The sequence below is a fragment of the Bufo gargarizans genome, chromosome 3, assembly GCF_014858855.1.
Source record: "Bufo gargarizans isolate SCDJY-AF-19 chromosome 3, ASM1485885v1, whole genome shotgun sequence".
Taxonomy (NCBI): Eukaryota; Metazoa; Chordata; class Amphibia; order Anura; family Bufonidae; genus Bufo; species Bufo gargarizans.
Genome location: NC_058082.1, coordinates 270,004,359 through 270,030,413, shown reverse-complemented (window position 1 = coordinate 270,030,413; position 26,055 = coordinate 270,004,359). Strand labels below are relative to the sequence as shown.

Sequence of the window (26,055 nt, the reverse complement as noted above, 5' to 3'; positions counted from 1 at the left end):
CTATGAACTCACACCGTGATCCTCCTGAATCTCATTTCTGGACCCACAACCTGCATTAGGTTGGTTAGTGCACTGTGTGGTATCTCATTATGGTAGATCATATAATGCTCAAATAAACATTGCTCAACCCACAAATTAGGGGGCGAGTGATGCCACAGTCAATGTAATTTGTCAAATCCATGACTGAAGCTCCAGCCTTTAGACTCATTGAGACAAATGACAACATCTTAGATCCAAACTTCCTGAAAAATTGTTCCACAGGACACTGGGACAGTAAGAGATATCATCTAATTGAGTCATTTCATGAAAGTGTACAACACAGTAGGATCCATAGATGCATTAAAAAAGTGTTCACTATAGAGATTTCTGTGTATGAATATTAGAAGGTAGTGTGGCCTTCCATTTTTCAGACCAAATGCAATGTTCAGTATATTTATATTTTCTTTGCTCCCCAAGTACCGTAACTAAAGAGAGAAAGTTCCTGCAGATACAATCTGATAAGAAGACCAGAAGATAACTTGTATTTTATACTAAAGTGCTTTACTGCTTCAAAAAAGCACTTATTGCTAAAATAGTAACAACTGTATATCATTGTGCAATAGTAAACATTCATGTTGGAAAGGTTTCAAAAAATGTCTTCATCTGAGAAAAAACAGAAAATGTTACTTTGTCCCGAGTTATTCTCCCAAAGTTATGCTTATCACTCCAGAGATCTATGGTGGTCTTCGTACAGAAGGGGCGGGGTGGGTTCTTTCAGGTCCCAAGCACTGGTTGTCTTGAGCTCCCCAAGAACCTATAGTGGAAATACAGTAATTCTCTGTGCAGAAAAATGCATCATACCTCACAAACAGATGCCTCCTTCAGACTTACAGCCCTGAACGCTGACCTATTCTGTCTGACCATAAATTTGGATTTACTGTTATACAGTTTCTATGATTTTATTTTTTTTATTATCAGGACTATATGATAAAGTTATCTATTTGAACATGTAATTATTATGAAAAGTTTGTTTAACCTATTATTATGAATATGTAGATTCTGCATCTCTGCATTGAAAATCACAATTTATTCTTAACGAAAAGGAAGGTGGATTCAATTGAGATGCAGCAAATAAAAATGCAAGCCAAAGAAGAAAGAGCTAGGAAAAAGGTAACAACTTTGGGCAAGACTCTATCTATCTATCTCATTTTGTTAACATCTTAATTGCTACATAAATATGTAATATTATTTTTGACATTCATTTCTAATGGTACAACATTCATATTAACATTAGAAACTAACAGACTCTGGTTTAACAGAACGAGCATCAGAGACTGGTGATGGAAAAACAGCTGAGGGAAGAAGCAGAGAGAGCTAAAGAAGATCTTGAGAGAAAGCTGTTCCAGGTAGAAGAAGAGGCAAGGCAAGCCAATGATGCTTTGGTAAGTATATACATTAGGTTAAGTCAAGTCTTCTCTTCTTTGGGAAACGCATTTACTTGTGTAGCATCTATAACAGCTACTCTTGGGGCCAGCAGTTATGGGAGGGCCATCACCAGCAGTGATTACTGTGCATGATGGAACAGGAGAGTGGATTTGGCAGTGGAATATATAGTAAATCTTGAATGGTGGTCTGGGTACCATGGGCCTCCTTTCCAAGATTTGGTAATGTGCCTGATGACTACTTGTTAGCTGCCATAAGAGACCGTATGCCTGAAATTATTTTTTTTGGGTTATGTTCCAAGCTCCGGTCTAATGAAACAGCTGAGTTACTAGCAGAAAAAGTACAGATTGTGGAGGATGAAGCAAAGCTACTAGCTCAGGATGCAGTGGAGGCCAGGCAAGAACTGCAACGCCTTGAGTTGGCAGTGCGCAAGAGTAAGGAGGAGATGCGGATGATGGAGAAAAAGATGAGAGAATCTGATATGATCACCATGAAACTATTCCAGGAATCTGACAGAAGGTAATTTTGTGACTTTATATCTTAAATAAATGTGCGATTAGAATATTTACCAGTTGCCAATGCCTCGCAGAGTGTTAAGCTTTTTATTTTTTTCCTTGATAATTCTATTCCAGACGACTTGAAATCGCCGCTGCTTTGCAATGCTGCAGCTACCAGGAGTCATCACTCAGTGTGCGCTTAAAACTCAGCAGCAGCGCAGGGAGTACGGACAGGAGCGCAAATTGCTGCTCCTGCCTGTACCCCAGAGGATTACTAACTCCTCGCATAGTACATGGGTACCCTGTACCCTGTTCACACCTAAGCGTTCGCGATGGAGCGCTCTGTATGCGCGATTGTACGGGCGTTTGCAATCGCGCATACAGGGACAAGCGAACGCCCATTGTCGCGCGTTCCCGAAAGTCTATGTACGGGAACGCGCGACAAGACGCCCCAAAGAAGCTCATGTACTTCTTGGGGCGTCGGGCGTTTTACAGCGCGAGCGTACGCGCTGTAAAACACCCAGGTGAGAACCATTCCCATAGGGAATCATTGGTTTCTCCTTGTTGAGCGTTTTACAGCGCGTAGGAACGCGCTGTAAAACGCTCAGGTGTGAACCCAGCCTTAGACCTACTAAGCGATCCTGGCCGCAGGGATATTGTCACGGGCGTCTTGAGTTTAACCTGTGGACAACTCCCCAGTGAAGTGAGTGAACAATTAAATTGTTGTTGCGGACCGCAACACCATATGATTATTTCTATTCACTCCTCATAGCTATATTCTATCATAACAGAATACTGTTTGTATTTAATCATTATGATTAATTTTTATCTTCTATCTTAAATAGCCACTTCACTGGAATTTTATTTGTGTACTTAGTATTTTATTTGGGGCGTGGCGCTTTTTACTACTAGAGGAATATATATGCTGATATACATATCCTCTCCTTTTTTGGATCTATTCCAATAGTAAGCATAAACAGGTGTACATCATTGTAACCCAGAATTTTCCTTTAAATACCCATGGAATAGAATGCATGTGGGTATATTATGTGCAGTATCTTTTTAATTTCATGATTCCTTGTCATAGGCTTAGTATTTCTTCATTTGCATATAATTACTTCCCTTTGCTGCAGTAGAAATGTAATTTATGGTTCATGCAGACTTATGTAGTCACCCAACCCATTTATATTCTATTAACTAGCAGAAGGACACGGCTTCGCACGGGTATATTTCATCTATTTAATTTAATGTTTGTGTGTGTTGTTAAAAGATGTCAACAGTATCCAATATAACAGTGACATCTACAGTACCCCGCCCCTTTAACAGTGACCTCCACAGAGGCCTGCCCCCTTGACGGTAACATCCACAGCACCCTCTCCTTTAACAGTGACATCCACAGCATCCCACCCCCTTATCAGTAACCTCCACAGCAGCCCGTCCCTTTAACAGTGACCTTGACAGCATCCCGCCCCTTTAACAGTGACCTCCACAGCGGCCGCCCCTTAGTGACCTCCACAATACCCCATCTTCTTAACAATGATTTCCACAACACCCTGGCCCCTTAACAGTGGCCTCTACAGAAATCTGCCCGTTAACATTGACCTCCATAGCAGATCGTCCACTTAACTGTGACCTCAACAGCAGCCTGCACCTGGCCAGAGGTCCGGTTTTAGGCCGAACAGTCTGGCTTTCAGACTCCTTGTCCTCTGTTCGGCGCAGGGCCTGGACAGGGATGTTCTTTTGAACAGCTCACTCTCAGACAGCAGCACTGTGCTGTCTGAGTGTGAGCTGCAGGGAGAAAGTCACCCTCCCTCCCACCCCTGCAGCTGACAGAAGTAGATTTTTATCTTAATTTTTTCAGTCCCCATTGGTTAGGAGGAGGCGTGGCTTAGCTGGACCTGGGGGCAGGGTCTTTAAGTCCCTCTTTTGAGGGTGGCCTGAATGGCCACCCTACCTTCCCCTTGAACTGTGACCTCCACAGTACTCTGCTCCCTTAACAGTGTCATCCACAGCGCTCTGCCCCTTTAAAGCTGACCTGCCGCAGTGAAGAAAAATGACTGGGTTGTTATGGAAACCTGGTGTAAAACTATGTGTATGTGGAGAATAAGGACCTGAGAGCTTCTATTGGCTGTTAAGGGACGTGTCCGTGTGTATGGCAGTTGGGATATGAAGCGAAAGACCTGCAGGCTTCTATTGGCTAATGTAGGACATGTGATGTGCCATATTTGCATTTTTCTGGGAATATTTCAGGAACGGTACATGCTAGAGAGCTGAGATCCAGTCTAAAACCTTCCCGGACACCTAATGTACCTGTGTGCCAAATTTCATGATTGTAAATGCGACTGTGTGGATTCCTTTAGCATACATACACACACATACAGTCAGCTTTATATATTAGATATTCTAAATGTTATTCTTGCTTTATTGACAGAGCGAAGGAAGCTGAGCTGTTAGAGCAGGAGTTACAGAAAGCCAGGGAAGCTGAACGGATCGCAAAGCAAAGGCTTCTAGAACATGGCACTACTTGCCAACCTGTAAGTAGACATGATGATGTTCAACTGGGCATGAATGGGGCTTTGTAGAGTCCTAATAGTAGGAGTGGATTAAGAAATCAATAAAATGTGCCAAGATAATTAGCTCAGTGGTTAGCACTGGGGTTCTGGGTTCAAATCTGACTAAGGGCTCGTGAACACAAACGTTTTTTTAGCGTTCTGTATGCGGGCCATTTTTTTAGTTCCGTATATTATACAGGAACTATTAATTTCAATAGGTTCCGCAAAAAAAACTGAATGTACTCCGTATGCATTCTGTTTTGGGATTTCCGTTTCGTTCAAAGATATAAAATGTCCTATTATTGCCCGCAAAGCACATTCCATGGCTCCATTCAAGTCAATGGGTCCTTAAAAAAAAGGAACACATACGGAATGTACTCCGTATGTCTTCCGTATACGTTCCGTTTTTGCGTAACATCTATTGCTAATTTTATGCCCAGCCCAATTTTTACTATGTAATTATTGTATACTGTATATGCCATACGGAAAAACTGGAACGGAACCACTACGGAAACAAAAAACAGATCTGTAAAAAATGGCATGCAAAATGCTGAAAAAGCCATACGGTCGTGTGTACAAGCCCTAAGGGCAAAGTATGCATGGAGTTTGTATGGTCTCTGCCTGCCTGCACATCAAAGACATACTTATAGGGAATCTAGGTTGTGAGCCCCAATGTGACCAGGAGCATTGCCAATGTCTGTAAAGTGCTGTGGAACATGTTGGTGCTATATAAGTAAGATAAATAAATGTACTACTTGCATATATGACTTAGGCCTCATGAACACGACTGTTGTGTGTTTTGCGGTCCGCAAATTGCATATCCGCAAAACACGGATGGCGTCCGTGTGCGCTCCACAATTTGCGGAACGGCACAGACAGCCATTGATATAACTGCCTATGCTTGTACGCAAAACGGATAAGAATAGGACAGATTATATTATTTTTTTTTGCGGACCACTGAACGGAGCAATGGATGCAGACAGCACACAGAGTGCTGTCCACATCTTTTGTGGCCCCATTGAAGTGAATGGGTCCGCATCCAAGCCGCAAAAACTGCGGCTCGGATGCGGACCAAAACAACGGTCGTGTGCATGAGGCCTTAATAAGACTGTTTCTGCTACCATACCCTATCCCGGGGCACTCAACTAGTTTTAATAAAGATCTGCTTGTGGTAAAAGCTGCAACGGTAAAGATGTCATCTTTACATAGAGATTTCATATTTGCTTATGGGACCATACTCCTAAAACAGTCACTATACTTTCTACTTTCACACAAAAACAGGACGGGATCCGTTATGCAGCCTATTGACTTCTATTATGACGGAATGAATAACGGAACGCCTCTAAAGGCATTCTGTTATGCATTCCATCATAGAATTGCGTTATGATCCGTGGTAACGGAAAGGAATCCATAACGCAATTTTGCTTTTACCACCAAACGAAGCGCAAACGAATTTCAAAATATGAAATTGGCTCATCTCTAGTTGTAATGTTAAAATGAATAATTTCTCTTTCTATTTTAGTTACCAACAAAAAGTCTTCCTCAGGATACTTCAGAAAATGGTTATGACAATAAGATGGTGCGACGAGATGTAGATACTGAATACAAGAGGTTATCACTGGAAATAGAAAGGGAGAGGTATGCCCTCTGCATAGCCCTGACCTATGCAATTGTACGGTGTCTATTATATTGCTGCATATAATTATTGGTTTCTACACACATTTCTCCCACTTCTAATGGGCTTTTTGTCACCATCGTGTAAATAATCAGGCCACTTAGATAGGACTTTACTATGGAGCACATACAGCCCAGAATTAGACATTATAATGAAGTGCATTGGAGCAGAAGCATGAAGATACTTGATATAATGAGCCGATCAGAACTCATTTAAAGGGCCTTCTCATCAGCCAATGCAAACTGAAAGGGAGATGCGTTATCATTAGTATGGTGTCAGCAGCACCCCTGTTTACACGGGGCAATGTGATGTTGACTAGCGAGCATTTTTATGCCCACATAAATGGGCTTTTGCTCAATAGTAGGCTGATCAATTGGGTATTTAATTGTCTCAAGGGTGAGAACAAAGCACACGTGATAACCAATGGCCGCTAGAACATCCTATTTATCACCCTTTGATAAATATGCTTACATTGAGAGAACATATGATATTTACTTATACTGTATGACCATTTCAGAAATTTCCATAAAGTAATTATACAATATTAATAATACACAGTATTTTTGTTGGAAAGAATCAAAGTTAAAATTAAATGGGTCATTACAGACAGGAAATAAAGGTCCCTATACACATTAGACAATCGTTGGGTGAGCCTGCTGTTTTTGTGGGACCAGCAGACAATCTAAAGCAGGCATCCTCAAACTGCGGCCCTCCAGCTGTTGTAAAACTACAACTCCCACAAAGCCCTGCTGTAGGCTGATACCTTTAGGCTTCTCGGGCATAGTGGGAGTTGTAGTTTTGCAACAGCTGGAGGGCCGCTGTTTGAGGATGCCTGATCTAAAGTGTACAGGAAGCTCTTGACTCTCCTCCGACAGATGTAGTTCACCTGGGAGAAAAGCCACCATCAGAGGTTTCTGGCAGCAGCTTTCTCCTCTATCCCCATTAAAAACAAATGAACCTAGTTTGCATGTGTATGGGGGAGTCAAGGGAGAGATAGCTGTCGACCAACTGAACGTCCGGTTGACACCTATTGAAGGTGTATAGTCAACTTTATATCAAGCCATGATATTTATTTAATCTGGAGAAATTGTCTGAAGGTCAAGAAGCTCTTTGAAATGTTTGACTTTTTCCAACCTACATAACCAAGTGAACTATGTTGATGCTTTGTGCAGAATGGACTACATTGAAAAGAGTAAACGGCTTGAAAATCAGCTAAATGAACTCAAATTAGAAATTCAGACCTTGAAACAGGAGGACCGGCATATGAATACACCCTGCCTTTGGAACGGCAATCTAAGATCCCAATATAATATACATGGAAGTGTAAGTTCATCTCATAGTGGTCCAGAAATTGACACAATTACAACACCAATAGGGCAAGCTCACATTCATGGTGTGCCCTAAATGTTTTGCCCATCAATGTTTTAGATCCTTTTATATCTTGAATGGTCTTCTCTTTCAAGCATACCTTCCTGACGCAGGCATACCAGTGGGAACCAGCAAGTCCTTTCTCCGTTTCTCCAGTTAGCCCTATTCATAGTTGTATGGATCCAGAACGGATACCCTATAGTGCTCCTGTCCGCATGGTACACACATTACCGAGCAACATTAATGGAAGCGAAAGAAAACAGCATGCCAGGAAGGTAACGGCTACATTCCCTTTATGTCATCAGCACCTGTGAACCTGGGAACCATTATAAGCTATTAGTACAAGAGAGTAATACATGATTTCTTCTATCATTATAGGGAGAGAAATGCAATTTAGACATCATATATATTTAAGGATTCCTAGCACAAGGAATATTTCTAGATTGGTAAGTATCTCCTTCCAGTTTTTTTCCTTTTAGTCTGACAATACCATACTTAAGAACGTTTACGTCTGTAAATTCAGGGTGTCAACACCCAGCAGCCTAGGATCCACAGGCAACACCACCTTTCTGTACTTAGCCATGGACCCACATCAGAAAACAAAAACCTGCATGGCTTCTATGAGAATTGTTCTTTGGATTGTCAGTCGATTTGACACTATGAATGGCAAAGGGTGAAATCTGCAGCGCAACACAACTGCATAAATGTACATTTAAAACCTATACTGCAGTTCAATTTTAGATTTCTGGTGCACCATGTGTACTGCACTCAGGTCTTGCACTGATTTTGTGGACTGTGGGTCAGATTTAAACCTTATCCACATTGTAGCTACAGTAAAAAGCTGTGCTTTAAGACTTGGGGTCAGTGAGCATCACACAAATCAGTTTGGTGGTTTTTGAGATTCCCGTAAAAAACAAAAATAAAACTACAATTTGCATTGTGCTTGGCCAGCCATAGGCACCCTGGGAGCATCATGCTGCCACCCAGATTATAATCTGTCATTGGAGCTTTACATGTACGGAGTAAGCTGCTTCTTTGGAGAATTTAATATTTCTGGTGCACCATGTGTACTGCACAAGACGCTAAATAAGTTCATGTCCTCGGGGAGTCCAACACCCGAAACCCTCACCGATCAGATGTTTGCAGTATAACTAACTCAGAAAACGGAGCTGGAAGCACGGGTCTGTTCTCTGTGTCGTGAATGTGCCTGGTTATTGCAGGAACCCAGCACAGCCAAGACACAGAATGCAGATATGGCTTTGTTCTCTGTGTCAATTCCAGTGCCAGGGGCTGCTCCAAACAGATGAACGATGGGGTGCTGGAACCCCCTCCTCCGTGATCAATACGTATAACCTGGAACACCCCTTTAATAATTTCAGTGTTGAGAAAATTATCTTTACCCTTTAGGATGACATGATTTAGATTAAAGTGAACCAATAATAAATTGCTTAATATTTATCTTATTTTTCAGCCTAATTGCAAGCGAAACAGCACTTTTTGGTTGAGTTGGTGTGTTGCTAGGCCTTAGATGAGCTCTTCTGGAAGAATCGGTAATTTGGAGCAAAATGTGGAGTGGTACGAAGACTGACCACATAAAACGACTGTAAATGTGCCCTTCTGATAATGTATATAGTGTAAATAATGTCATTTTATACTATTCTTGTGGGCCAAAGCCTAGATGATCAGAAGACTAAACATAAAAGAATATGAACAAAGCGCAACTGCACAACATCCATCTGGAGGATGAAGATTACATCAATACTGGATCTTGGTGTCAATTGCATAAAGCAAACAAGACTGTAAAGACTATACAGACGCCTTCAAATAAGTCTGACAACTCCTTTAAAAGGAATCTGACAACATGATCAGGAATTATCATCTGCAGTAATACATGAGTAGTGCTGCAGATAAGGAGTCTGGATCACTATTTTTTTTTTCATTTTCCTACTGCCCCCAGTTCCCCGCTTTCAGTGCTCAGAGCCACATTGAAATACACCGTTGGGACCACCATGCATGTGCCACCACAGCAGTCTGCACCGTGTATTTCAGCACAGCTGAGATCTGGCACCGGGGGACATGGGAGCAGTAGGAAACAGACTCCTTATCAGCAGTACTATCTATGTAATACTGCAAGTAAGAGTGGCAACAGATTCACTTTAAGATGCAATTGCCCATGTGATCAATGCAAAAGCATAATAAACTACCAATTTAAAGTAATGGTTTAATATGGTCATTGCACACATTGTGGAACAGATATATCTATTCTTCATAGCATGTCTGGCAAACTGTCACAGGTGGAATCTGCCCTATTTAGGCCTCTTTCACACTACCGTTTTTTTTTTCCGTTTTGCGGGCCGTTTTTTGCGTTCCGTATACGGTCCAGATACGGAACCATTCATTTCAATGGTTCCGGAGAAAAAAAGGGAATGTACTCTGTATGCATTCCGTTTCCGTATCTCCGTTCCGTTGAATGATAGAACATGTCCTATTAGGGTCTATTCACACGTCCGTGTGCGTTTTGTGGATCCGCAAAACACGGACACCGGCATTCTCATAGAAAATGCCTTTTCTTGTCCGCAATTGCGGACAAGAATAGGACACGTTCTATTTTTGTCCGCAATTGCGGACAAGAATAGGACACGTTCTATTTTTCCGGGATCGGAATTGCGGACCCGGAAGTGCGGATCCGCAAATTCCGGATCCGGCAGCACATCTTGCTGCCCCGTAGAAATTAATGGCTCCGCAATTCCGTTCAGCAAAATGGGGAATGAAAATTGAGGACATGTGAATGGACCCTTATAGCCCGCAAATCACGTTCTGTGGCTCCATTCAAGTCAACGGGTCCGCAAAAAAAAAAAAGAACACATACGGAAATGCATCCGTATGTCTTCCGTATCCGTACCGTTTTTGCGAAACCATCTATTGAAAATGTTAAGCCCAGCCCAATTTTTTCTATGTCATCACTGTATACTGTATATGCCATAAGAAAAAAAACGGAACAACGAATCCGTGAAAAACGGACTGCAAAACACTGAAATAGCCATATGGTCGTGTGAGGGAGGCCTTAACCTGTTAAATGGAATAAATAAAAAAATCTTCCTAAGGCCTCATGCACACCATTGTTTGGGTCCGCATCCGAGACGCTGTTTTGGTGGCTCGGATGCGGACCCCTTCACTTCAATAGGGCCGCAAAAGATGCAGACAGCACTCCGTGTGCGGTCTGCACCGTGGCTCCATTCCGCGGCCCCGTTAAAAAAAATATATAATAGGTCCTATTCTTGTCCGCGCTTTGTGGACAAGAATAGGCATTTATATTGCCGGCGCCCGTTCTGTTCCGCAAATTGCGGAAGGCAACACGGGCGGCTTCCATTTCTTTGCAGATCCGCGGACCGCAAAAAACGTCACGGCCGTGTACATGAGGCCTAATACAGTACTTTTGTGTTAAAAATAGGAAAAGTATTAAGCAGTGATAGCTTTACTGGGTAACCCAAAAAGTTCTGTTTGCACAGAGGCTCCTTCATCAGGCAGTATACAAAAGCCTGAAGGAACCTTGGTGCTCTGAAAGCTTGCAAACAGAACTTTTTGGGTGAGCCAATAAAGCTATCACTGCTTAATACTTTTCCCATTTTTAATACAAAAGTACCGTATTTAAACATCACAGGGATTTTTCTGACTAACAAGGTATCACACAACAGGCAAGATCCGAACAATTTATCACAGTGCCGGATGATGCTGGGCCCCTGCCGATGGTCTAATCTAACTTCATACCATTATTGGTTGGCTAACTTTATGAAAAAATATTTGAGCCAGAGTTTGGCACAAAATGTTCCATCCTAAGTCACTTTTCTCCTGAAGCCATGCCCCTTTCCCACATACCCCTCGGCAGACAGGCGTGGAGGATTATCGTTTTTGGCTTACTTGCTTTATAAATGCATCTAAAATGAGATGTGTCAAAAATGCACTATAATGTGGAATGACGGTTTTGCAGCAGTGTGCCGTTAGCTGATCTTTAGCAACGCTGTGATGCCTCAGTAACATGCCCTCTCAGGTGCTGCCCGACTGCCATGAAATTCAGGAATATGTCACCAGTGTTTTGTTGGGGGTGATGCAAACATTCTATAGAGAAGTCTACACCACTACAAAGAAAGTAGTGTTTGTATATTGTTTTATACTTTCCCATTGACCAACATGTAACATCTGGCTGTGGCTTTTTTTTTTTTCATAGGAGCAACAAAAAAAAAAAAAATAATAATAATAATAATATGTGAGCAACTGCCCTGTGGGTGGTGCACCCACAGCATTTTGTGGCAGTTTTTTGGAGCCAAAGGCAGATGTGGACTTCTACTTCTTACTGATGGAGCCACTTCTGGCTTTGGCTCACAAACGGCCAGAAACAGCTGTGAGTGACACCGTCCTAAGGCCAGTTTCACATGAGACTGTTTAATTTCCTGGATTGAACACTTCTGCTCTGACACAAGCTCTCAGCCTCAATGCTTTATGATGCTGTGGATTCCTGCCCGACTGTGGGTCTCCTTAACTGGACAGAAGCCCCAAGGTCAGGCAGGAACTGACGGCATCATAGGTCATTATGTTTGACATCAGGTTTTGTGGACTGGATATGCTCATGTGAAACTGGCCTAAGGAAAGTTTCTACCACCAAGAATTTGTTCTGAAAACGGAGAATGCACATAAAGTGCATGCAATAAAGAGGCCAGCTAAAAAATAAATAAATCTACATATCCCAGAAGTTATTGAGGGTACTGTTATTTCACTATTCACTGTAATTGGACTTCTATAAGATGGTCTTTTACTCATGTTCTTTTAAAAATTATGTTAGCCAACGTAAGCTTTTAATATTGAGCAGTGGAAGATAATCTATTCTAGAACAGACTCAAGAAAATAAATAAGATGGTGACCATTACCTGAGTCCTGATATTCATGAGCTCCAGGCTCTCTCCGCCCCTGCTCACTGCAACAGGAAGAGGAACGGGGAGCTCAAGAATATCAGGACTCACTAGCATGTGATCTGTACTGAGCAGACTGCAGAGTTTGCTTCACACTGCTAAATGTAGATTTTAGAAAAAGAGTGGGGCAGTTTTAAGCAAGTGATCCAGCATTTTACTCAGGGTATCTGTCATCAGTTTATATTGCCCTCAGATAAAAGTATCATAAAACTGGTGACAGAATCCCTTAAAAGGACAACATTAAATCTCAGAAATGTTGCGCAACAAAAACACATTTGTGCGACTTGGCTGCAATTTGCTGTTGTGGGACTATTTTAAAACTGTGATTTAGCTGTAAAATACAGATAAGGCTACTTTCACACTTGTGTTTTGGCTTTCCGTTTGGGAGATCCGTTCAGGGCTCTCACAAGCAGTCCAAAACGGATCAGTTTTGCCCTAATGCATTCTGAATGGAAAAGGATCCGCTCAGAATGCCTCAGTTTGCCTCCGTTCAGTCACCATTCTGCTTTGGAGACGGACACCATAACACTGCTTGCAGCATTTTGTTGTCCGTCTGATGAAACTGAGCCAAACGGATCTGTCCTGACACACAATGTAAAATTCAAAGGGGACAGATCCGTTTTCTCTGACACAATCTGGCACAATAGAAAACGGATCCGTCCTCCAATTGACTTTCAATGGTGTTCCAGACGGATCCGTCTTGGCCATGTTAAGGATACTACAAACAGATCCGTTCTGAACGGATGCATGCGGTTATGATCTGAACGGATCTGTTCATGATGAATCGGCACAAAACGCGAGTGTGAAAGTAGCCTAAGCCGCACACTGCACGTGACACCCATTGGTCTATGGTGGTATGAGACTTGTGACCAAAAACCCAAAAATGTTGGATTCTTTTCGACTGATGCATCACAACCCCATTGATAATCAATATATGCAATGGCTCAATGATGAGATTCTCATGTCATTGTATAGCCCCAGCCTAAAGTGACTGTCCACATTTTAACATCATATCTTTAAGGATATAAACACACACTGATTTTAAAAGGAGTGGCCTGAAATCTTCAGCAAAAGACACAGTATTGCAGTTGTCAAAACCAAAAGATAGATTGAAACTTACGCTCCATTCAGACGTCCATAGCGCGTTTTGAGGATCCATGGATCCGCAAAACACAGACAACGGCAATGTGCGTTCCACATTTTGCTGGCACTAATAGAATATGCCTATTCTTGTCCGCAATTGCGGACAAGAATAGGACATGTTCTATTTTTTTCGGGAACGGAACGGAATTGCGGACCCGGAAGTGGGGGTCCGCAATTCTGTATCCGGGCAGCAATGTGCTGCCCCATAGAAATGAAAGGGTCCGCATTTTGCGGAACGGAATTGCGGACATGTGAATGGACCCTTAAAGAGGTTTTCCAGGTGTTCAACAATGATGAACTATCCTCATGATAGGTCATCAACATCTGGTGGAGGTCCGACACTCGGCCCCCTTGCTGATAACTTTTTTGAAGAGGCTGTGGTCTCCTTACCACTTACCAAGCACAGCGGCATCCAGTCCCTAACGGCTGTGCTCGGTATTGCAGCTCAGGCTTAAATGGGACTGAGCTGTGCCTAGGCCATGTGATGTCATAGGCTTAGGAAGAGGCCGCAAAGCTTAGAGTGCTACGGTCTTTTCAACTGCTGATCGGTAGTCCGACCCCCATAGGCCATCAATATTAAACACCCGGTAAAACCACTTAACAGATGCATTAATAAAAAGCCAGAACAAAGCCAATTTGTGAATTCATCAGTTTATTAAGTGTTTGTGACAAGCAGGATTACAAAGCGCTCAGAACACATACTGCTTTTGTTGAACTAGATCAAGATGCTCCTCTTAATAACATCCTATTGTCATCTCGTATGAAGCAAAAACACCATTGCGATCCAGCGTCACCAGGCCGTCTCTCTAAAGGGCAGTGCACTCCTCCAACACCGATTCCTTCAACTATCAGCCCCCATCTCTTAAGGGGGTATTCATGCAGCGGCGACACAAATTAAATAATGCTCATTTCCATACAAATATAAATCTATACTTTTGTTAAGAACTTATAAGAATAGTCATACATTATACATTACCATTACAGCAGCCTGCAATTTCAGTCTAAAATTTGGATAAAAGCACAGAGCAATCAGATTTTTCCATCCAGATACTACGTATGCAAGGATACGATTTTAAAGATACGCGGTCAAGAGACACATGCCGGTTTTATAGATGCTCTTCTTTAAAGGGAATTTATCTCCTATATCTTTTTACTAATTAGCAGCAGAGAATATAGTCAGTATTCTTTTTTGGAATTTTTTTTTTTTTCGATTGTAGATGTTCTGTACAAGATCATGGCGTGACTATCTTGCCTGAGCTGCTGTTAACAATATTCAGAGACATGCTTTACAGCAGTCACATGGACATAGGAACCCACTGCCTTCAAGACGGTAATTGACGTCTATAGCAGAGTTTTCTAGAAAGGCTTTTTGACATGTGTAACGGAAGGGGGAGTAGGTAAACTGTCACTCATTGTGAATGCTGTGATCCTTTGTCGTTGATACATACTGTAGGTGATACCCTTCATTGTAATCCTGCCTGTGATGATAATGATGATTCCTGAGATGTGATCTCTACAGGAAGGGTCAGCCTGTTGTGAAGCCATAGTGAAAAAAACTGTAATATTGTAAAGATTGTAGCATGAAAAAAAACAACAAATCAATATCATAAAAAATATGTTTTAGGCTACTTTCACACTTGCGGCAGAATAATTCGGCAAGCAGTTCCGTCGCTTGAACTGCCTGCCGGATCTTGCAACACGTATGCCAACTGATGGCATTTGTAAGACTGATTAGGATCTTGATCAGTCTGAAAAATGCATTGAAATGCCAGATCAGTCTTTCCGGTGTCATCTGGAAAAATGGAGCCGGCATTTATTTTGTTCACCTTTTTTCGGTCTGCGCATGCCGGTAATACATTCCTATGGAAAAAAATTCTGGCAAGTCTTCAGTTTTTTGGCCGGAGATAAAACCGTAGCATGCTGCGGTTTTATCTTTGTCCTGATCAGTCAATAAGGCTGAACTGAAGACATCCTGAACGGATTGCTCTCCATTCAGAATGCATGGGGATAAAACTGATCAGTTCTTCTCTGGTATAGAGCCCCTAGGACGGAACTCTGTGCCGGAAAAGAAATACGCAAGTGTGAAAGTAGCCTAACATAAAAACTTCATTTTAACGATAGGTCATTATCTGATGACACATTCCTTTTGAACTAGTGTGTGCATCCAGCTGAGAAGAGCATAACAGAGGAACATTGCTATCATTTGCTATTATCTCAATGATTCTCCGCAATGTTGATAACAATGCTCCTTGCAAATGTCCTTTACAGCCTACATGTGTGGCACATTATACGGCCTCCATCAAAACTTCAGTCCTGGGACCTGTAAATAGGGCAATCGTTGCACCCAGCAGTTCATCCCACCACACCTCAAGATAAAGCAGTATAAATAGCAGTATGCCATATATACAGTATATCCCCTTTATGAAAATCCCTCAATTGCTCTGAATGTAAGATTGCTAAGGTCTTTAAGTATTTGGAAAGCTGCAAAGCAAACTTACAGAAAAAAGTAGAATATTTGTAGTTATTTTCTTGACACCATATTAGAAACTTAGAAGTGAATAATTCATACCCACTGTTTACATGTCTTTTTGAAGAGCAAAGGTTAGTGGTCGTGAATACAAAGGCTGTTAGCTGAAGAAGGGTTTAAACCAGTCTTACTACAAAACCAGTCTCATGGGGCAGATCTTTATGTCAGTGTTCTTATTCCAGCTTCTCATCTCCTTCTTCAACATCTTTCAGACTGAGAACTTCCAGGGTGCCTTTCCCTTTCGTTTCACAACGTATCAGCTCATCAATTTCTCTGAAGCAGCCAGGATCAGTCAAACATACCTAGTAACATGGATCAGAAATACATATATAATTATTCTAACAGTTGAATAAAAAACAATAATCATGAGCTGTACTACGAGGCCGTGCCATATTAGCTATGTATAGACCTACAATAGGCAACCTCTGAATTCTGCTTGTAGGCATCTCCAGTGCTTAGCCTTATGTAGTGTGCCAGGGGCCAAGACATATAATTTGTGACCATTACAGGGGTTGTCCCAAGACATAAATGTGATAGGTGGGGGCTAACCGCTGGGACCCCACAGATCACAAGAAAGGGGCTCCCAAGTTTCCCTAATGTACAGAGTGGCAGTCAAGCCCCAATCCTACTGCTGCATTCATTCACTATGGGACTTTAGGAGATATCTAGCAGTTCCAGAGAGAATGAAGGGAACGGCAGTTACCAAGTTTGTCTGCAGCTCCATTTGAAGTTTCGGTATGGGGTCAAACCTAACTCTGTCCATATTGGAGACCCTTTAGTGAAGATGCAGGAGAACAGATCCAGAATGTCTCAACTATTCTACTAGGCGCAGAGGAGCCCGTTTTATAACATTAGCACTATTGCACCTTACTTCCAAGGCATTCACTCCTACAACTCTACCGCTACCCATACTAGTCCTGGAAGAAGCCAGTACTCTCTGCTCTGCACTGATGAGGGCCAATCACCCTGAAACAGCCATCAGCAGATGAGATGCTGGCTTAATTATTATCCAAGTCATGCCTCCAGGCCTGTTTAAAAGGCTGAACATTGACTTATAGGATAGCTACCTTACATACGGTAGCATTAGAGGCGGAGCTTGCCATGAGCTCATTTGCATATCCTCTTCAGAAGAAGTTATACTGAGTCATTTCTGCATTACACTTTAACTTATATTCATTTCAATAGAAAGCGAGTGTGCATACATAGCCACTTCTCCAAATAAATCAAGGACTGGTCAAAAATAAGAAATCACTGGGAGTCATATTATAAAATTAACTACTGAAGTGTAGTCTGCTTTGTAATGTAGGATTTGCATTACTTACAATCTCCAGCTCTTGGTCAAAGTCTTCACTTTCTATGTGCTTCATCAGTGGCTTCAACTTTTCTTTTAACCTCTTCCCATCCTTGGCAGGTAGGATAAAACGCAGCCTCATATGAGCTCGTTCGATCTGCATGGATTCTTTAAGTTGCTTTATGACTTCCAGTGCCTTATGAAAAAAATGTGTGCATATATGAAGGCTTGTCATAGACATAACGATTATTAATGATACAAAGGATTTTACATTGTAATACATTTACTATAAGGCCTCATGCACACGACCGTGGTGTGTTTTGCGGTCCGCAATTTGCGGAACGGCACGGACAGCCGTTGATATAACTGCCTATTCTTGTCCGCAAAACAGACAAGAATAGGACAGGTTATATTTTTTTTTTTCGGGGCCATGGAACGGAGCAACGGATGCGGACAGCATATGGAGTGCTGTCCGCATCTTTTGCAGGCCCCATGGAAGTGAATGGGTCCGCATCCGAGCTGCAAAAAACTGCGGCTCGGATGCAGGCCAAAACAACGGTTGTGTGCATGAGGCCTAACTCTCATCATTCTTGTTTCCATGGGATTTCAAAGTCATCTATTGTCCAATTCTTTTAAAAGCGTATTCCCTTAGAGAGGAACTTGTTAATTTTTTTTTTTCATAAATGAATAGTACAAGAAAATATAAGAAATGTTATAATAAACAGACGCTTCCTTCCTGTCTCATTTTTGTACCATTTTTTAATAAAAAAAAAAAAAAAGAACAGTGTGTACTGTGTAAACAGGTTTTTTCTTTTATTACCACCAGCTACTCTCTGTCTAACATAGCCATATATCATGCTGTCTTGGTGTTAAAAATGCTCGAAAGGGGTTGGATCCAGTTCTAGGAGAACTTTGTGTCATCCACAACTTTTCAGGGCAACTGGGGCACTTTTGATTCGGATGAAATTTATTCAGACTGGAAAAGAATTTTGGGAAATTTGTTCATCTCTATTTATTCTGGAGAGAAAGTACTTTTAATCTGAATGCCATAGAGAAGTTAAGTGCACCAAGGGTGGGCCAAATCCAATCCTCCTGCATCCTTTGCCAGCCTCTTTCTCTACGTCTTGATTGACAGGGCACAATTTCTGCTTAGGTTAGTTTCACACTAGCGATAAAGGTTTCTGGCAGGCTGTTCCTCTGCCTGAACAGCATAGCCGGATACTACCTGCAGCCCATTGACTATAATAGGACTCGTGGGGATCCAACCTCTTTCTGCTATTAGTGCGGAGATTTGGCCGGACAAAAACAACCGCTTGTACTGGTATTTGTCCGGCCAAATCAGGGTACTAATGCCGGAAATAGGTTTGATCCCCGTTGAGTCCCATTATGGTCAAAGGGGCCTAATGATGCTCAGACCTTTTCCTGCTATGCTGGATACAATGTCTTCCGATAGGCTGTTCAGCTAGTGTGAAACTAGCCTTTTGGTCCATTCACATGTCCGCAAGCGTTTTGCGATTCGCACTATAACCCTGCTTTCACACCTGAGCGTTTCCCAAACGCGCGTCAAACGCGCGTTTCTGACGCGCGTTTTTTGTAATAGTAAACGCGCGTTTGTGTCATTGACTGCAGTGTCCTATGGCCACAAACGCGCGTCAAAACGCCCCAAAGAAGCTCAAGTACTTGTTTGAGCGTCGGGCGTTTTACAGCGCGATCGTACGCGCTGTAAAACGTCCAGGTGAGAACCATTCCCATAGGGAAGCATTGGTTTTCATGTGTTGAGCGTTTTACAGCGCGTTTGAACGCGCTGTAAAACGCTCAGGTGTGAACTTAGGGTAATAGAAATAGCTTTTCTTGTCTGTGGCTGCGGGCAATAATATGTCATGTCCTATTTTTTTTGCGGGGCCACGGAACAGAAGTGCGAATGCGGACAGCATACAGTGTGCTGTCCCCATCTTTTGCGGCCCCATTGAAAATGAATGGGTCCGCACCCGTTCCGCAAAATTGCGGAATGGATGCGGACCCATTTTTCCCTTAGTCATGTTTAATGGCCCTGTGAGGGAGGAGATGGCAGAAGGAGTAAGGGTGCACAGAATGGATTCGGCCCACCCTCAGTGAACTTAACTGCTTGTTTACATATGGATTAAAAATGCTTTTTCTCCAGAATGAAGTAATGGATCGCCAAGTGAAAGGTATTCCATTCAGCTGAGCAGGCCCTACAAGGCATCGTGCCTGGTCATCTGGACTATAAGGAGTCCATGTCACTATTTTTTTTTCCTTCTACCTGCACTAAAACAGACAGTCCGGACTGCTGTACGGTTCCAGCATAATGGACAGGACTCATGTCCTGACAGGCCAAATCACCCAGCGTTGAGAAGGAGATGAGTCCTACGACGCTTACGCCTGCTCTAGCACACCTCCCGAAGATTACAGCGACAGGTTTCTTTCCTATGTGATGCAGGGTTCAGCATGTCAATACTCTGAAAGTACTGACTGCCATAACAGACCACGGAAGTCAGCGGGTCTGTCACACCGTGCAGGCAACAGGTTCTTTTTAACAGTGAATTACCTGGTGGCTGACTCCCTTTATCACAAATACTTATATAAACAGGTCATTTGCATTTCTTTTATTGGGATTCTCCAGCTTTTTAACAATTTTTGCCTCCACCCCTTTTCCGTTTTATGACTTTCACCTTTCTTTGGGCAATATGAGAAAATACCTAAAGAACCAATACTCACATCTAAGACCCCCTCCCTTCCAGTGCCACCAATCCGCTGCTTTGTTCGCTTGGCTGCAGCCAATCGCCGGCCTTAGCGGTATATCACCATCTTATAAGAGGTTCGAAGCAAGCGGACCTTCACAATCAGAGCAGCAGATATTTGGTGGTGATTTCTTGTAGATAATTGGGTTCATTTATGAAACTGGTGTATAGTAGAACTGACTTAGTTGCCCAGAGCAACCAATCAGATTCCACCTTTCATTTTTGACAGCTCCTTTGGAAAATGAAAGCTGGTATCTGATTGGTTGCTATGGGCAACTAGGCCAATTCTACTTTATACCAGATAAATGACCCCAAATGTTTGTACCTGGAACAGAAGCATACAAGGGGAAGGGGACGTCCACTTACTTGTTGTTTAGTGCTCTTGGTTGCTTTGACCGAGTAGTGGATGTCTTTCATAGCTCTCTCAATCAGGTTGACCGTGTATGGCCTCTTGGTCTCTGGATTTACACACTTTTCTGCTACAATGGTCGCAATATCCCGGAACATTTGTTCTAGCTGGGTACTCCGCTCCTTTTCAGAGACCTGCAACTCTCCCTTTGACAAAATCTGTCACAAAAAAGATTTAAGATTGTACGATGCTTGTAACAAATATGTACGAAAAGCTGTTAATTTAAGGGGGTTGTGTCATGAAACATATTCTATATTTTTCAAACCAGCACCTGAATCTGAATACTTTTGTAATTGCATGTAGTTAAAAATGTATTAAAGTCAGTGAGCTATTCAATAAAATGTATCTGTATAGCGCCACCTGCTGTTGGTTCTTTTCCTTATTTTTTGTCCATCTCACTGAGCTGTTCTAACTTGCGCAGTTTAAATCTCCAATTGTCACTAATCATATGTTCTGTTAGAAGCTGTGGCAGTTACAGGTAGTGAGCCGCAGCAGAAAGGACACCCTCCTGAACTGCCAGGCTGAAGATAATCTAGCAGAGCAATTGCAGCAGTGAATGTGGAGATCTGTGAGGTACAGGGATAATTCTGGCTTTGTTAGAAAGAGTGTCATGTACTATATGTCGTCTGATGTCAATTTTTATATCAATCATGGCATAACCCCTTTAATGTATATTGTGTTAACCCCTTCCTGACTTGTGTCATACACAAATGGTGCAGTTCATGTTTTTAAAGATGGTGCTCGCTCTGGAGCAGGTGCCATAGCAGCTAGGTTTCTGCTAATTCACACAGCAGTTAGCCTGGGCTAATGTTTGTGACCGGCAACAACACAAATTGCAGACATTTAACTGCTAAGATGCCTTGGTCAGTTGGGGCCAAAGCATCCGAGTTGGCTTTCCCCAGAAACGCTGTGCAACTGGGGCCTGGACAGCTTCCCTGCTCCGAGCTCGGGGAAGCTGTTCATGGTTTGTATTATGCTGGAGCCTGTATAGGCTATCAGGCCTATCAGTTATATTCCAACCTAGGCCTGAAGGTTGCAGTACTAGGGTTGTCACGCTACCAAAACTTTGATTCGATTACGATACCATAAAAAAAAAAGTATTGCGATACTTGATATCATGCAAAAAAAATTATTGGGGGGTGGGGTGGGTTTGGACAATGTGACTAAAAATGGCGAATCGCATGTTTTTATTGCTGTTACCGCGTTTATATTTTAATAGTTTGCACTTTTTCAGGCGTGGTGATATGTATTATGTTTATTTTTTATTGTTTGTACATTTTTATATGTAAAATTGGGAAAGGGGCAATTTAAATAGGACTTCACACTCTCCTTGCTGCCCTGTGCTTTGTGCACACAGCAGCAGGGAGCTTACCATGGATGGCTTCAGTAGCATCCTAGCTGCCATTGTAACCGATCGGAGCCCCAGGATTACACTGCTGCGGCTCCGATTGGAAATGCCACTGCCACCGATGAAGAGGAGGGGAGGGGACCCTGTGGCCACTGCCACCAATGAATACAACAATGCGGTGGGAGGGTGCACTGTGCCACCAATAATGAATTCATAATACTGGGGGAGGGCGCAGCATGTGCCATGTTCTCTAACTGATACTAGGCGGAGCAGCAGCCCAGCCTAGTATCGGTAAATAGTTAGACCCAGTATCGTATCGATCCGTGTCTAAAAGTATTGATTGGGTATTGATACTTCGATACCCGGTGCAACTCTAGGCAGTACTGCATTGGAATATACTGAATTACACATATGTTACTAATTCATAGTAGTGTAGGTGAGAAGCAATCTAATGATTGCATGTTCATATCGCATAGGGGGACTTAAAAAGTAAAAAAAAAAAAAAAAGTTTAAAAAATTAAATAAAAATCTAAAAATGAATTTCATGTGTAGTATGACATGCATAGAATCTGTGGCATGTCTAATGTTAGATGCAATGAAGGGACAGCAGAAGTGACAGATAAAAGTAGACAAAGAACATGAGTCAGTGATAAGTAGCCCCGTCTCCCCAGACATGATTCATATCAGTAAGTACAAGGGGATAGATCACATTTTGTCTTTGCGTTCTCCGGTACCTGCTTGCAGATTTCTGTTTGATCCTCTGTCCCAAATGCTTTGAGAAGATCCTCTTTCTTAGCAACCTGCCCTTTAGACACATTCATGAATACAGAGTGAGTCTGTAAGACTTCATCAATATCTTTATCCCTGGAAAAGAAAATGCCAGTATATTAATAATTGACATAAGTGGATTGCCACATCATCAATGTCCATCTGATGGCCGAGCAGGCACGCTGACACCATCCCACACTACTAGCTTCACCGCTCGCTATAATATGGGAACAGATGGAGGGATGTAGAATCACACAGCATGGCCCAGAGGTCAAGTAAACTGTTCTCTCCTGCAGCTTTTATATTAGTGGATACAAGTTCTTAAAAAGGTTCTCCAGCTAGGGTTGTTGCGGGTATCAAAATTTCGATACCCAATCGATACTTTTGTCTACCGGGATTTTCATTTTTTTCGATACTGGGCTGTGCAGTCTAGTATCACAGAACATGAGCGCGCTGCTGTCAGCGCGCTTATGTTCCCTCAGCAGCACAGGGGAGAAGGAAGCTGTCTCTCCCTCCCCCCTGTGCTGCCGCTGCCACCAATGGGGAGAGAGGGGCGGAGGAGGGGTGGGAATAGTTATTAAATAAAAAGTACAAAAAATACACAACACCAAAATATTAAGTATGAATCACCCCCTTTCCCAATTTCACATATAAAATGTATAAATAAATAAACATATTGCATATCACCATGTCAAAAAAGTCCAAACTATTAAAATATAAAAAAATATATATATGCGGTGAACGCCAGAACAGAAACAAAATAGATAAAAACTGCACGATTTGCCATTTTTTAAAATGCGGAATGCACGTAGCTTTTTTGGTTTATTTTTTCGCGTGGTATTATCAAGTATCGCAATACTTTTTCATGGTATGGAAACCAAATAAAAAATTTGGTATCGCAACAACTCTATCTCCAGCATTGAAACAGTTTTTGGCAGCCCCCCCACCTGACCTGTGGAGGGAAGCGTACTTACCTGCTCCCCACTCCTCGGTTCTGGTTCCTTTGGATTGCCTTCTTTGGGATCCCTGCTTGCCAACTCTCATGTGTGCCGCTACAGCCAGTCACTGTTTGCAGCAGTGATGCGTCCACAATTGGCATGTCACTGGATCATGTACCACTTGAGGGACAAGTCACTGACATCATTGACTGCAGCAGCACATGTGACACTAATCCAATACAAAAGGTGACAAGATTTGGGGGGGGGGGGGGGGGGGGGCACTTGTCTGGACCTTTAAAAGAGAAGATTACTTACCAGCTTCTCCTCCAGACCTGCAATGCTACACTGGTCCCTCTTACTGTAAACATGCAGTCGGACAACTCCGCAGCCAAGGGGGTGACCGGACCCCTTTTGTCATGCGGTTATTTGTCGAGACGTAAGGGGTCTCAATATGTTTACAGCGAGGGAGTCCAGCGGAGTATCCTAGGTCTGGAGGAGAAGGAGCAGGCAAGTAAATTTCCCTCTACAGGTCTGGCCAATTGGAGGGGAGGCACGGGTTAAACATTTGCCAAAAATCTCCACATTCTTGCACAACCCCTTTCACTAATAATTAACCCTCTGCAGTGTTCCTCTGGGGGACTGCCACCATCATGACGCAGTATACTCACACTCCGCTCCTCCAGCCCATAACCTTGTTCTTATAGCAGGCGATTTCAAATCTCTTCCCTCCCTTCTTCATGCGCACCACGGCCACATTGGTCAGGCGGATTTGGTTAGTGGGTGTGAATATGGACATGGTCGCGTCTGCACCTTCTTCTAACTACACCTTAAGGCTGCTGCTCTGTACAGGGACTGATGTAGCCCCGCAACTCTTCACTTTCGGCCGCCGCTCTATACGCATGCGCATTCAGCGACGGATTAACGGAAGCGCGTCTCCTCATAGGCTAAAAAGACACTGTTCGTGTGTGTGTAATAAAGTTAGTTTAAAGTCAGAAAAAAAAAAGAAAAAAAAAGCGAAGGCTTACGCAAGCAAACAAATATGTCTGCCCCCAGTGTGGCATGAGCGTGTGGAAGTTCATGCCGAGCTCTGGCGTTTGAGCTGCCGGTCTTGTGTTAGTCGTTGCGGGTTTAGTTTACGATGACGGGCGGGTGTGAGACATTGGTACTGCTGCTGTCAGCGGCCTGGGTGAGCGCTCAGCCAGAGGAAGGTAGGTACAGTCACCGAGGCCTCCGTGTGGACGCCTGTGTCTCAGCTCACAGCTACCAGGCAGGCTGCATGTTCTGTTTCTCCTGCAGCCTCTTCCCTGTTAACCCTATATTCACACGGAGGAGTTTGCAAAGGTGAAGCCATGCCTCGCAACTTTTGAAAAGCCCAAATGTGCGGTGCAGATTATTTCATACTAGGGTAGGCATCTAACTGACCAAAACATAACTGTATACACCCAATCTTAAAGGGGTATTGCCATCACATACAATGGGGGCATATCGCTAGCACATGCCTCCATTATGTTTCAAATGCTTTATTGAAAAATATGTTCATCATCGTAAAAGCATCTGGTTACATTAAAGAATAATTGCTGAAATGCATACAGTTTGTTCATGCATTAAGTATAGACATACAAGGAAATAATATGAATAAAACAACAACAATTGTCAAATGGAGGTCCTCTAGTGACATGCCCCCATTATCTGATCGGGTCCCACCTACAAGGACAACGGAGTGGGGAATGCTGTACATCCACCACCAAGCGCTGCTCCCATACAAGTGAATGGGAGTGCACCGTGGTTCCTGCTCCCATTCATTTCTATGGGGCAGACGGAAAGGCTATTTTCGGCGGTCCCATAGAATTGAATGGAGGGCTGCTGCGCATGCGCAGTGCGCCCTCTGTTCATTTCCCCGCTCCGTTCTCATAGTAGGGCTGGGTCCCAAAGGTGGGACCTGCACCTAGCAGACAATGGTGGCAATATCCATTGTCTGTGATGGGAATACCCCTTCAATGCCCCCACAATTATTTCTCCTTTATGCCACTACAAAGTAGTTGTGGCCGCGTGTGCCCCACCCCACCCCTTGACGGCAGTTGTGGCCGCGTGTGATAATCACGGACCCATAGACTTCAACAGGCGTGTTTGGTCTGCTTCACGCACCAAAGTAGTAGTGATTTGAAAAAATTTACTGGTGTGTGCCCAGACACACTAAAATAAATGTGTACATGTGATGTTCGTGCAACATGCGGACAGCACACGTTAGTGAAAACGGAAATGTGACCGAGGCCTAATGTGGAGAAAGTTAATACAAGGCACTTATTAATGTATTGTTATTACCCATATTGCCTCCTTTGCTGTATGGATTCACGTTTCCATCACATTATACACTGCACGTTTCCATGGTTACAA

General features: G+C 42.9%; 3 protein-coding genes across 3 annotated transcripts in view; 2 read left to right on the top strand and 1 right to left on the bottom strand.

Annotated features, from left to right (window-relative positions):
• LOC122932689 (merlin-like) overlaps positions 1-9,732 on the top strand; it is a 69,521-nt gene extending 59,789 nt beyond the window's left edge. The window contains exons 11-19 of the mRNA XM_044287251.1: positions 1,036-1,149; positions 1,299-1,421; positions 1,724-1,941; positions 4,351-4,453; positions 5,994-6,109; positions 7,319-7,469; positions 7,610-7,789; positions 7,893-7,960; positions 8,986-9,732. Of these exons, the coding sequence (XP_044143186.1) occupies positions 1,036-1,149; positions 1,299-1,421; positions 1,724-1,941; positions 4,351-4,453; positions 5,994-6,109; positions 7,319-7,469; positions 7,610-7,789; positions 7,893-7,928 (1,041 nt within the window). The 3' untranslated portion in view covers positions 7,929-7,960; positions 8,986-9,732. The remainder of the gene's footprint in view (positions 1-1,035; positions 1,150-1,298; positions 1,422-1,723; positions 1,942-4,350; positions 4,454-5,993; positions 6,110-7,318; positions 7,470-7,609; positions 7,790-7,892; positions 7,961-8,985) is intronic.
• Positions 9,733-16,217: 6,485 nt separating this feature from the next.
• Positions 16,218-24,572, bottom strand: SBDS (SBDS ribosome maturation factor). The gene is made up of 5 exons (XM_044287009.1): positions 24,330-24,572; positions 22,690-22,819; positions 20,565-20,765; positions 17,471-17,635; positions 16,218-16,450 (listed from the first exon to the last, which is right to left on the bottom strand). The coding sequence occupies exons 1-5, from the start codon at positions 24,455-24,457 to the stop codon at positions 16,322-16,324; spliced, it is 753 nt and encodes a 250-aa protein (XP_044142944.1). The 5' UTR covers positions 24,458-24,572; the 3' UTR covers positions 16,218-16,321.
• Positions 24,573-24,680: 108 nt separating this feature from the next.
• The window catches only part of LOC122932614 (S-adenosyl-L-methionine-dependent tRNA 4-demethylwyosine synthase TYW1-like), a 182,935-nt gene continuing 181,560 nt past the window's right edge, over positions 24,681-26,055 (top strand). Inside the window, exon 1 of the mRNA XM_044287122.1 lies at positions 24,681-24,869. Within this exon, the coding sequence (XP_044143057.1) occupies positions 24,800-24,869 (70 nt within the window). The 5' untranslated portion in view covers positions 24,681-24,799. The remainder of the gene's footprint in view (positions 24,870-26,055) is intronic.